At 57.0% G+C, this 10,973-nt stretch overlaps 1 protein-coding gene across 1 annotated transcript in view; it reads left to right on the top strand.

Moving 5' to 3' along the window:
• The first annotated feature begins 4,598 nt into the window (after nt 1-4,598).
• Nucleotides 4,599-10,973, top strand: part of BCAR1 (BCAR1 scaffold protein, Cas family member) — a 33,278-nt gene continuing 26,903 nt past the window's right edge. The window contains exon 1 of the mRNA XM_006063339.4: nt 4,599-4,791. Within this exon, the coding sequence (XP_006063401.3) occupies nt 4,780-4,791 (12 nt within the window). The 5' untranslated portion in view covers nt 4,599-4,779. The remainder of the gene's footprint in view (nt 4,792-10,973) is intronic.

Raw genomic sequence — 10,973 nt, 5'->3', positions numbered from 1 at the left:
CTGCTGTCTTCTTGAACTTGTGAGTCGCTCCCATAAGGAAAGCTGCAAGTTACATCCTTGCACGTAAATCTCTGGCTACTTGTGAGTGCATTGTTTTGCATGCATTTTTTAGGATAAATTTATGGAATTTCCGGGTCAAAAGTTCCCTGCCTGTTAGAAGTTTTTGCCAGACTGTATGCTGGAGCCACACATGACTTATAGCTGTTCTCACGAACAGCCAGAGATATCTCTTGAACTGAGTGAGAGGGTTCCTGGGCTGGCCAAGTGGGTAGCCACGGTGGAAGTTTAGGCTGTAGTACCTAGTCCGGGAGCAGCTTCAGGGTACCAGGGTCTCCCCCTCCCCGTACACATCTGACTCCCCAGTCTATGATTGAGTTACCTTATAAGACAAAATGTGCTTTGCCACGTGTGATTAAATTAACCATCTTGAAATGGGGAGATTTTCCTGAATTCCCTGAGTGGGCCCAGTGTAATCTCAAGCTTCTTATAAGAGGAGGTCAGAAGGGCCAGAGTGAGAGAAGGAGATGTGATGATGGAAGCAGAGTCTGAGTGACGCGGGGCCACAGGCCAAGGAAGGCAGGCGGCCTCACGCAAGGGAAAAAGCAAGGAAAGGGGTTCTCCCGAGAGCCCCCAGAAGGAATGCAGCCCTCTCAACCCATTTTGGACTTCTGACTTCAAGAACTGGAGGGTAATAAATTCATGTTGTTTTAGCCAGTAAGTTTGGGATAATTTGTTACAGCAGCAATAAGAAACTAATACATCTTCTTCTTGCTACCAGGTCCTAAAACTTCATTGTCTCAGGGATGAGGGTCTCCCTCTGGGCCCAGCAGCCTGATGACCTGAACTTCACTCTCTCCCCTAACCAGAGGCCCTCCAGCAGAGCATACCCAAGGTTCTGTGCACGAGGACAGACAAGGAGGAGCCCTACCCCGGGGGCCTGTCCTTCACCAGACTATGAAATTACCCTTGTTGGAAATTGGACTTGCTTAAGGTCACATGCTAAGTGTGAGGTGGTGCCAGGACCAAACCCCAGGGTCTAGCCTAGCAGGCTAGTGAGGCCCCCCACCCACTCCACTCAACTGAACCTCTTTTCTGTTCCAGTCTGACTTGCCTTCCTGAAGAGAAGTAGTCATTCACACTTTAGCATGAGTAAGACAGGACAACTAGCACTGATACTCCAGGTTGATATGGTATTACTACAGAGTAGCGGAGCTCAATTCTCATGCTGAAAACTATGCTTGGGGCGATGCTCCTTCTTATCAACCCCGGGGCTCACAGGGTCCTGCCAGCCACCTCCAACCCTGAAGTGTCTTTCTAGGTCTCCCCCAAACAAACTATTTTGTGTCCGATTCTTTTGTGACCCCATGGACTGTAGCCTGCCAGGCTCCTCTGTTTGTGAGATTTCCCATGCAAGTATACTGCAGTGGGTTGCCATTTCCTTCTGTCGGAGATTTTCCCAACCCAGGGATCCAACCCGCATCTCCTGCACTGCAGATGAATTCTTTTCCACTGAGCCACCTGGGAAGCTCACAAGCAGAGGAGCAGGGTTCAAAGCAGATAATCCTACTTCAGGACTTAGAGCTGCCAGAGTTGGCAGGAAGAAGCATTGGCTTACACAGTCAATGTTTCAAAACCTAGAGATTTTATAAAACAATCTGGATTTCTAGATTCACTTGAAAAATCTGATTCACTAACTGAAATAACTCAACCCAGCCAAAGCAGGAACAATTTGAAGAAGAAAAAAAAGTATTATTGGATTCTAATCCAAAAGTTAAAATAAAATATCCATAAATTCATATGATATAAATGATTGAATAAATAAATAATGGGCACAATTTCCCATACAGAAGAAATACAAATAATTGATGTAGATACTCTATCATCAAAGAGGTGGAACATAACGCCTTTCAAAGGGTACATTGTTGAAAACTGAAGAAAAAAAGAGTCACTTTTTAGCAGAGTAACCTGACAAATGCTGTCTCAGTCAGGAGTTCAAGGTCAACATCACATTGGCAAGAATAAACCCTATTAATATTATGTATCCTTGAAATGATGTGTTGAGAATGTCATTTTACAAACAAACTCTTTTGTGTCCGATTCTTTTGTGATCCCATGGACTGTAGGCTGCCAGGCTCCTCTGTTCATGAGATTTCCCATGCAAGGACACTGGGAGTATATGTCATTTTACCTTCCTCCTAAAAACTCATAACTCCAACCTAACTGTGAGAAAGACATCAGACAAATCCCAGTTGAGGGACATTGTATAAAATCCGTGACCAGTAGTACTCTTCGTATCTGTCAAGGTCATCAAAAATAAGGAAAGTCTGAAAAACGGTCACAGTCCAGAGAAGCCTAAGGAGACATGATGACTACATGTAATGTGGGATTCCCGGTGGGATCCTGGAACAGGAAAAGGACAGAAGGGAGAAGGAAGGAAATCTGAGTAGAGTGTGGACTTCAGTGAGTAAGGATGTATGTATCATCGTTGGTTCATCAATGGTGACCAGTGTAGGATCATTACACAGTGCTGCTGGTGCCTCCAAATCCTCACTACACTCTCCTAGGCTGGCGATCCTCTGGCAAAGCCCGGGGCTCAGAGGCTGGGTTTGAGTGTCTAGAGAACTGGGTATGAAGCTTGTCTTTGCCCAGGCTTTGTGTCTGAGTGTGCATTCATTTGCTAAGTTGTGTCCAATTCCTTTTTGACTCCATGGACTGTAGCCCATCAGTCTGCTCTGTCTTTTCCCAGCAAGAATACAGGAGTGGGTGGCCATTTCCTCCTCCAGGGGATCTCCTTCATCCAGGGATCGAACCTGTGTCTCCTGTATTGGCAGGTGGATTCTTTGCTACCTGAACCACTTGAGAAGACACTCTGGCCATGTCCAAATTCCCTTCCATCCAAGTGCCAGGAGCAACCGGAACCCCTGTCTCCCTGGGCCCCTGGTAAACTTTGAGGACACTCCCAGGGTGCTGGTGCCTGCTCAGACAGCCCGGTGTAAACTCCTAGTTGTGAGGTGCCCAGAACCTGTTCTCTGCAGCACCGAGGGAGTCATCCGGGGATCATTTGCCGGCTGGGTAGTGAGGGGGTGTTGGGCGGTGGCCAGCGGGAGCAGCCTTTTCTCACAGACCTGGTCCTGCCTGGTCCTGCTGGCTGCTCAGCACACTGATGGGGCCCCTCTGGCTGCTCCCAACCCCACACTCAAGGCCCTGGGTCCCTGCCTCGGAGTGAGGGAGGGTCTGGCCCGTGTTCTCTCTTCCAGCACTAAGGGATGAGCCTGTGATGGCCTTTCCGGGAAAGTAGTCACAGGGGGTCGGTCGGAGGCACGGATGGTTTTGGAGATTGTGGCCCAGCCGCACCCCTCTGCTGGGTTTCCATTTCCCGGTACCCTGGCCGGGAGAGGACGCAGGAACAGTGGGCGATAAGAATTCAGACAGACTGGGAAAGAAAGAAGGGGTGGAGCCAGGCTCCAGCAAGAAGGCGGGGCTGGGCAGTGTCGGGGTGGGGTGGGGGACCTCTGAGACAGCGCGCCGGCGCCACACTGAACTGCGGCTTCCAGCTCAGGAGCCCCGGGCCAGCTGGATGCGGGCGGGTGGGCGCGGGCAGGACCTCCTGCCAGACACACACAGAAGGCCCTTTGAGGGGGTGGCAGCTGTCACCCCAGACCCCCCTCTGCTTGCTGTGGCCCTGCCTGCCACCTCTAGTCCGGGAAGCCCCCCCCCCCCCCCGGAGCGGGGACAGTTTGTATGTGGTGGGAAGCAGAACAGAGTGGTCAGACCCCCGGTAGTGCCTTCCGGTAGCTGAGGGGGCTCAGAGCCTCAGTCTGTTAGAAGTAACCTTGGGGACAGCAAGGCCTAGCTGGCAGGGGATGGGAAGCAGCTAAGATGCTCAAGTATGTGCCCAGACTTGGGCACCAGGGCAGCTGTGCAACAGCTGAAGAAACTGGGGGTTAACCCAGAGAAAGGAAGGCTCAGGCCCTGGAACGTCTATCTTCGGTGTCTGAAGCCCGGGCTCCGGGGCAGGGCCGGCCCTTTAGCGGGGATAAGCAGAAGGCAGGATCTTCCCCAGAACCCAGGCCAGCTCTGTTCGGTGACCTGGATCAGCCAGGCTGTTTCCGGGGGGTCGGGCGCTCCGCATCCCTGGGGAAGGGCAGTCAGGGGGGCGCAGCGCCAGGGAGGAACGTCCGGCCTCGCTGCCTGGTTGGGGGTACAGAGTGGGGGTAGGGAGGGGTCCCAAGGCCTTCAGCGAGGAGAGCGGGAAGGGTTTCTAGGAGCCCTGATCGGCTGACTTGCAATCGTCCTCAGACACAGGGGCTGGGAGCCCGGCCAGAGAACCAGGCAGGCGCCCAGAGCCCTGGGCTGGGCAAAGTGGGGTTGGGGGTGGGGTGGGCGTTCAGGCTTCCAGAGCCGGCAGGCAGCCAGGAGATGGTGCGCCTCAAGGTGGTCCCTGACGAATGGGTAAAGGGCGGAGACCGAGCCCCGTCGCTGCGTTGGGCCGACAGAAAAACCCCGGGTTCGGGGTCCTCTCCTTTAACGCGGCCGCGGGCGGGGGAGCCCCGAGGGGGAGGGGCGGTGTGGGCAGCGCATGCGCGGCGCGGGCTGGGGAGCCCGGACAGTCCGGCGGCCGGGAGCGCGCAGGAGCCCCGAGAGCGCCGGGACCCCGCGCCGGGAGCGCGCAGGAGCCCAGAGAGCGCCGGGACCGCGCTGGGGGCGCTGAGCGCGGCGGACTGAGCGCCCCGCCTGCCGGCGCCGCTGCCCGCCCGGGCCCCGGGAGCGGCGGCCAAGATGTCCGTGCCGGTGAGTACCGACCGCCGGCCGGGCCCGCTCCTGCCCCCGCCGGGCCCGCAGCCTCGCGCCGCCTGGGGCCGCCGGGCTGGAGCCCCCCCCCCGGGCCCTCTCGCGTAGGGGACTGGGGGCAGCCGGAGGCGGCTCCCCGAGGCCGGCCTCCGCGCCCCCGCCTTTCCCTGCGCCCTCTCCCTGGGGACCCGGGTCGGGCGGGGTCCGCGCTGGCCCCCAGGAGTCCCCCCGCCAGGGTGGCCAGGCCCGGCGGGGAGAGGGCCCGGCCGCTCCCCGGGACACACTCCAGGCGGCCGGGCCGGCTGAGGGGGCGGGGTCCGCGTCCCCCCACCGGGGGTCCGCCTGGGACTGCCGCCTTGCGGTGCTCAGGGGCCTCCCCGGCCGGGGCCCGGGTGTTCCTCTCGGAGACCCCTCGCGCCCGGGCCGGCTTAGCGGTGGGGATCTGCGCCCACCCTTTAGAACCCGAGGATGCACTCTCCGGGAAGCGTACCTCTGCCGCTGAAGCCCCCATGGGTGCAGGCCCTCACCTCTTCTTCCCCCCTAGCCGTGGGGCTTCTTTTCTCACCTGGCACCCCCTGCTGCTACCCCAGCAGGCGGCTCGGGCGACCCCACCCCGGGCTCCACACAGGCCGGTCACCTGGAGGCATCCGAGCCCGGCCTGCGCGGATGGCCAGTGGTCCCCGCAGCCCTTGATCACCAGGTCTCAGGTGCAGCCCCCAGCCCGCTTTGCAGAGGCACCCACTGAGGTGGGGGCTGCTTCCCTGCTTCCTGCCGGGAAGAGGGCCTTGTGCTGTAAAGCCCTGGCCTCCAGCCATTGTTTCTCTGCGGCCTTTAGGGGTTTTCCCTCTGACAAGAGGGGGCAGTGGTCCCCGGGTGCCTATCCACCTGGCCTGTCTGTGGAACTGCTTCCCACTTGGGGGACCCCATCCTTACGATGAGGCAGACTGTTTGGGGCTTCTTGGCAGGGCAAATGGCCTTTTAATTAACCACCATAGAGTATGCGGAGATTACTGGAGAAGAGATGCTGTGTAAGAGCAAAGCATTGTTATTATGGAATTAAAGATCCCAGCTCCTGCCCGCCTCCAGAAGCGGTTAATGCAGAGTTACAGATGAAAAAATTAGGGCTTCCAGACCGTGCTGATGTGAACCCCCCACCCCCGTCTGTTCTGGTTCTAAGCATAATTGCCTCATCTTTAGGAAGAAAGAAAGAAGACAGAAAAGGCCTGCCAAGTCCTTCTCCTGCTCTGCCTTCCTGCAAGGCTCTGGGTCCTTTCTGGCTCAGGGCATCAGGACACCTTCCCTGACCCTGTTGGGCACTGACCGGAGAGATGAGGTGGACCATCTAAGCCTGCCCAAGGGCCAGAGTCTCCAGGGCACGAGTGAACAGGGAATGGGACTTTTAGGCTACATCAGAACCTGGACGGCCTAAGTTTGGGAGGTCCGTGCTCGATTTGGTGTGGTTTTCCACAGTCACAGCAAAGGTCTGGATACAGGGTCTGGGGTAGCACCCAGACCCCTCGCCTGAGCACTCTTGGCAGCCCTCCTGGGCTCTGTGCCTCCGTGGCTCCGTCTCTAAGAGGAGAGGGCTGGTGGGAGGGCCAGGCTCTGGGTGTGACTTGCGCAGACAGGCACCGCTGTAGACACCTGCCCTGGACACCTGTGGTCCCCTTCTGCCCCGTTCGTCCACACTGCCAGCTCCACATTGTTTGCCACCCTTCCACCTGCAGCTGCAGTCCTCGGAGGTTCTGCAGGGGGAGTGGGGGCCTCACCCTCTGTGCGCACATGCCGGGCTATCGGGTCACCCTGGGCCTCTCCTGGGCCCCCTGGTGATGTGTGAACTGGTGGCAGTGGGAAACAAAGTTCATTTTGGGAGCAGCCATGAAATGTTCCGAAAATTGCTTTCATGTGCTGGTGAGTGGTGAGGCCAGCCTCCTGCTCAAGCCCCGCTCTGGGAACCCAGAATGATGACCGCCCACGTGGTGCTCACAGACACGTTTGGGTTTTAAGCATACCCGTTCATTTGGGCAGTCTTTTCCTGGATGGGGCTGACGCAGGCACTTTGGCCCACAGCAATTACCAGATGCTTCAGAATGGGGTGGGAGGCAATGGTGGGCGGCAGGAGGGGGCGAAGAGGTTGGGACAAGCCAGATTGGGCCAGGGGGTACCTCCTGAGTGTCAGAGCAGGGGGACCCTCCAGGGATCAGCTGGTCTCACTCCATCATCTGACCCACATGCAATCTGGGGCTTCCCTGGTGGCTCAGACAGTAAAGAATCTGCCTGCAATGCAGAAGACCCGGGTTTGATCCCTGGGTCAGGAAGATCCCCTGGAGGAGGGCATGCAACCCACTCCAGTGTTCTTGCCTGGAGAACTCCACGGACAGAGGAGCCTGGTGGGCTACAGTCCATGGGGTCGCACAGAGTCAGACACGACTGTACGACTAACTGGGGCCCAGAGAGAGAACAGCATGCAGGGTCCTCCCGACTCCCTGCCTCATATCCCGCCTGTGCTCTGAGCTGAGGGCAGAGTTGACACAGCACCAGGAGAGGCACTTTCTGGCTGTTCTCTGAAGTCTCCCTTCCTCTCGGGCATGGCTGCTCAGTGCCCAGGCCTGCCTCCTCTCTCTGGGCAGGCAGGAAGCATTTGGTAAGGGAAATGGCTAGGTTTCTCACCTGAGACCCCTGGTGGGCACTGGCATGATCTGAATTTAGGAGTGACACTGCCCCCCAGCACTGTCAGGTAGGAAGCCAGCTTCCAGCTGGTAGAGAAGTTGTCTGCTGCCTGTTCCTGCCTCTTGTTCCCTGTCTGTGAAATGGGCACAGCTGCTCCAGCCTCTCCTCTGCTCCTGTATTAAGTAAGGGATGGGTTCTTTCAAGGAGCGAGGTGCTGACGTGTGTGGAGCATTCCCTGTGCCGAGTGCTGGGCTCGAGGAGGTCTTGTCGTCCTGCCCAGTTGCACGGCCACTGGGGGATGGGGCCAGGCTGGGAACTGAGTCGGGCGGCATCCAAAGCCAGCAAGCGAGCGTGGCCTCTGTAATTGTGGGGGCTGCGGCCTGCTGGGCTGTACAGAGGCCAGGGCCGCTAAGAGAGTGCCCCTCCGCTCATGGCTTTCTGAGCATGAGTTCAAGTCAGCCCTTCAGCACCCATGGGATGTGGGGCTTCTGGGGTTCCCGATGGCCAAGCAGCTCTCCGGGGAGGTGCGGCAGGGCAGGTCAGCCCATCGGGAGACCCACAGAGCAGGAGTGGCACCTGGTTGAGCCTCTGCCAACGGTCCCAGGGTGCCCTTTGTACCTGGCTCTGTGTCAGTTGCTGCTGCTGCTGGAGAGCTCCGGCCTGGGCAGCCAGGCCAGCAGCGGCGGGGGCCTGGGAGAACGGGTGCAGAAGAGAGCAGTGGAGCTTGGCAGAGCCCAAGTCCAAGGTCCTCGATCCAGGCTCCAGGGTGCCAGGCACACCCCTCCCACCGGCCTTGGGCTGCGCGGGAAGTGACCTCCGACCCCAACCCCGCCTCGCTCCCCATCTCTCCTCTCGCTCAGCAGAGGGCCCCCTGCAGGAAGCCCTCCAGGATTCCCAGCGGTGGTCGTGCACTCCTCAGGGGGGTTGCCTTGTTGCTGTCAGGCTCCTGGGGCAGGACCTGGGCTGCCTGGCTCCTCCCTGTCCAGTCTGCTCTGATCGCCTGCCGAGGAGGTGGTCCCGGGAGCACTGATGACCCCCGGCCAGCCCCCACAGCCTGGGGTCTGCGTCCCTGCACAAGCCCTGGAAGCCCGGCTGGGGGCTGATGGGGCCCCAGAGAGTCGCTTCTGGAGGGACGATGTTTGGCGGGTCAAGGGCCAGGGCTCTAAAATGATGGGGCAGGGTCGTCTGTACCTTGAGCGAACCCCTGAACCTCTCTGAGTCTGTGTCCTCTGTGTTCTGGGGATTATAAGGGCACTGAGCTCTTGGGGTTTTATGAGATCTTGGCGAGGTTTGCAGAAAGCTTTCTGTAAGAGACTAATAAGTCATAGTAGCTACTGTTGTTGAGGTTATTATCTTTATCCTGCCACCAGTGGCTGGTACGGTAGCCAAGACCCATTTCTGGCTCCTGCACAACCAGCCCCCTGCCCCCGTAATTCTCCTTGGCCTGCCCAGTCTGCCTCCAGTAGCCCTTTTTTTGTGGCCCATTCCTGCCAGGGCTTAAGCCATGGGATGACCCTGGCCACTTCCCAGCCTGGCTATTTGGATCCCTGTCTCAGCCTTGGATGGACAGGTACTTGCCCTCACCCAGTAGATGGAGTGCCCTCCAGTGGGGCCAACAGCAGACCCACTGTGCCCCAGGCCGGCTGGATGCCCTGCCCTGAGTGCCCCCAAGAGTGGGTGCCGTGTAGCAGCAGATGGAAGCTGCTGGATCGGTGGGTCCTGGGCTGATTTCACATGTGTCTGGAGCAGCCTGCCTAGCATGGGACAGGCAGGGTCCTGGGTGGGAAGGAGACACCATGGGGTGGGTCCTGGCCCTTCAAGGAGGGGTCTCTAGTTTGTGGGTGAGGCAGGACCGCAAGGCTAGCAGGCGGCCCCTCCCGACCCCGCTCCCGTGGCCCAGCAAGAGGTGTGCCTGCTGCCCTCAGCTGCGCCTCCCAGCCTCTGACGGGGCTTCATCACAGCTGCCTGCTCTGATTGCATCCTAGTCTCACCCCATCGTTTCTTCGGCTTTCTCTTAGTTTGCTGGACCACTGTCTCCCTCTCTTCAAGACAAAGATTTGGGGATAGGTCAGGGACCTGGGAGGTGGTGATGGCTGCCCGCTAGGAGAACTGGTCACAAGTTACAGCTTTCTAAAGTTAATCCCTTCTCTAAGGTCTTTTTTTTTCTTTTCGTAATTCAATTTTATTATTTAAACCCTACCAAATTCCAGTAAGGATTTGAAACAGATTATAGTGAAGGACAGAGTTTGGGATCATCGCAAAATCCAGAACTCTGTAATGTATGGGGAAGGTAGGCATACAAATTTGACTTGAAGCTCCCTGATGGCCAGGGCAAAAAGGGTAACGCGGTGGGTTTAGGATTGCAATTCCTACTTTTGGGTATTCCTAATGCTCTTTATTGTTTCCTCTGTGATTTGTTTTATTTTTACCAGTTGAGACTCTCTTAACTGAGAAGGTTTTCTATGTAGTGAAATGGACAGACGTTAGGTGTACAGTTGGGTAAGTTTTGACTAATGTAGACCCCATGTAACCGTCAGTCGAATCAAGATGATGAGCCTGTCCGTCATCTCAGAACGTTCACAGGTACTACCTTACTGTCAAGTGTGCCCCAGCCCTGTGACATGGTCAACATTCTGGTTTCTTTTTTTTTTTTTTTTTCAAAAGGAAAAACTATGATTATCCCATGACCTTGTTCTGGAAATTCATTTTTTATTGGCGTGGAGTTGATTGACAGTGTTGTGTTCGTTTCTACAGTGGCCAGCATTGTGATTTCTCTCGTCACGGCAAGGTTTCACCTATTCTTGAACTTGATGCCAGCAGAAGCATATTATAGTGTATACTCTTTGGGGTCTGACTTCATTCAGCAAAATGATTTTGAGAGTCTCACCCACAGGGTATTTATCAATAGTTCTGTCTTCACTGCTGTGCTGAGCAGTCCACTGCTGACTCTGAGTTTATGTATGTCCTGCTCTCTTGCTGATGGATGTCTGTCTCTAGTCCTTGTGTGAGGAGGGCTTTTAATAGTGGAACATACTAGTGTTGTTGGTGGTATAATACCCTATTTCAGTATTTTATAAAACCTGATATCCAGGGCTGTGTGCCTTGAGGCATGCCCAGAGGTGGCTGTGTTCCCTAAATGCCAAGTTCCCCAAAGTACCGTGATTGTTCCGAGCGGTGTGACGTGTGCCTTCTTGTCCACAGCCCTCCCCAGGTATCCGGGGCTCGAATCCCCTCTTCCCAGGGCCCGTACCTGCCAGAGCTCCTGGTGGGGAGAGGCTTCTAGGAGGAGATGGAGCTCTCCTGGGAGCGGCCCCTGTCTCTCCACCCTCCCTGGCCTGGACGGATTCCTGGGCTCCCCACTTTGTCCCTGGCTGCCCGCCAAGGTTCCCCGCCAGGCAGTCACTCCACAGGCAGGTCCCGAGGACACCTGAGCCCTCAGGAAGCTGCAGTGGGGGAGGCTGGCCTGAGAGCCGCCCTGCTCCGCGTGCTGCGCTGCACACCCGGGCAGTTGT

This window comes from Bubalus bubalis, chromosome 18, assembly GCF_019923935.1.
Source record: "Bubalus bubalis isolate 160015118507 breed Murrah chromosome 18, NDDB_SH_1, whole genome shotgun sequence".
Classification (NCBI taxonomy): Eukaryota; Metazoa; Chordata; class Mammalia; order Artiodactyla; family Bovidae; genus Bubalus; species Bubalus bubalis.
The sequence above is the reverse complement of the archived record's forward strand: the minus strand, read 5'-3'. Positions and strand labels throughout refer to the sequence as shown.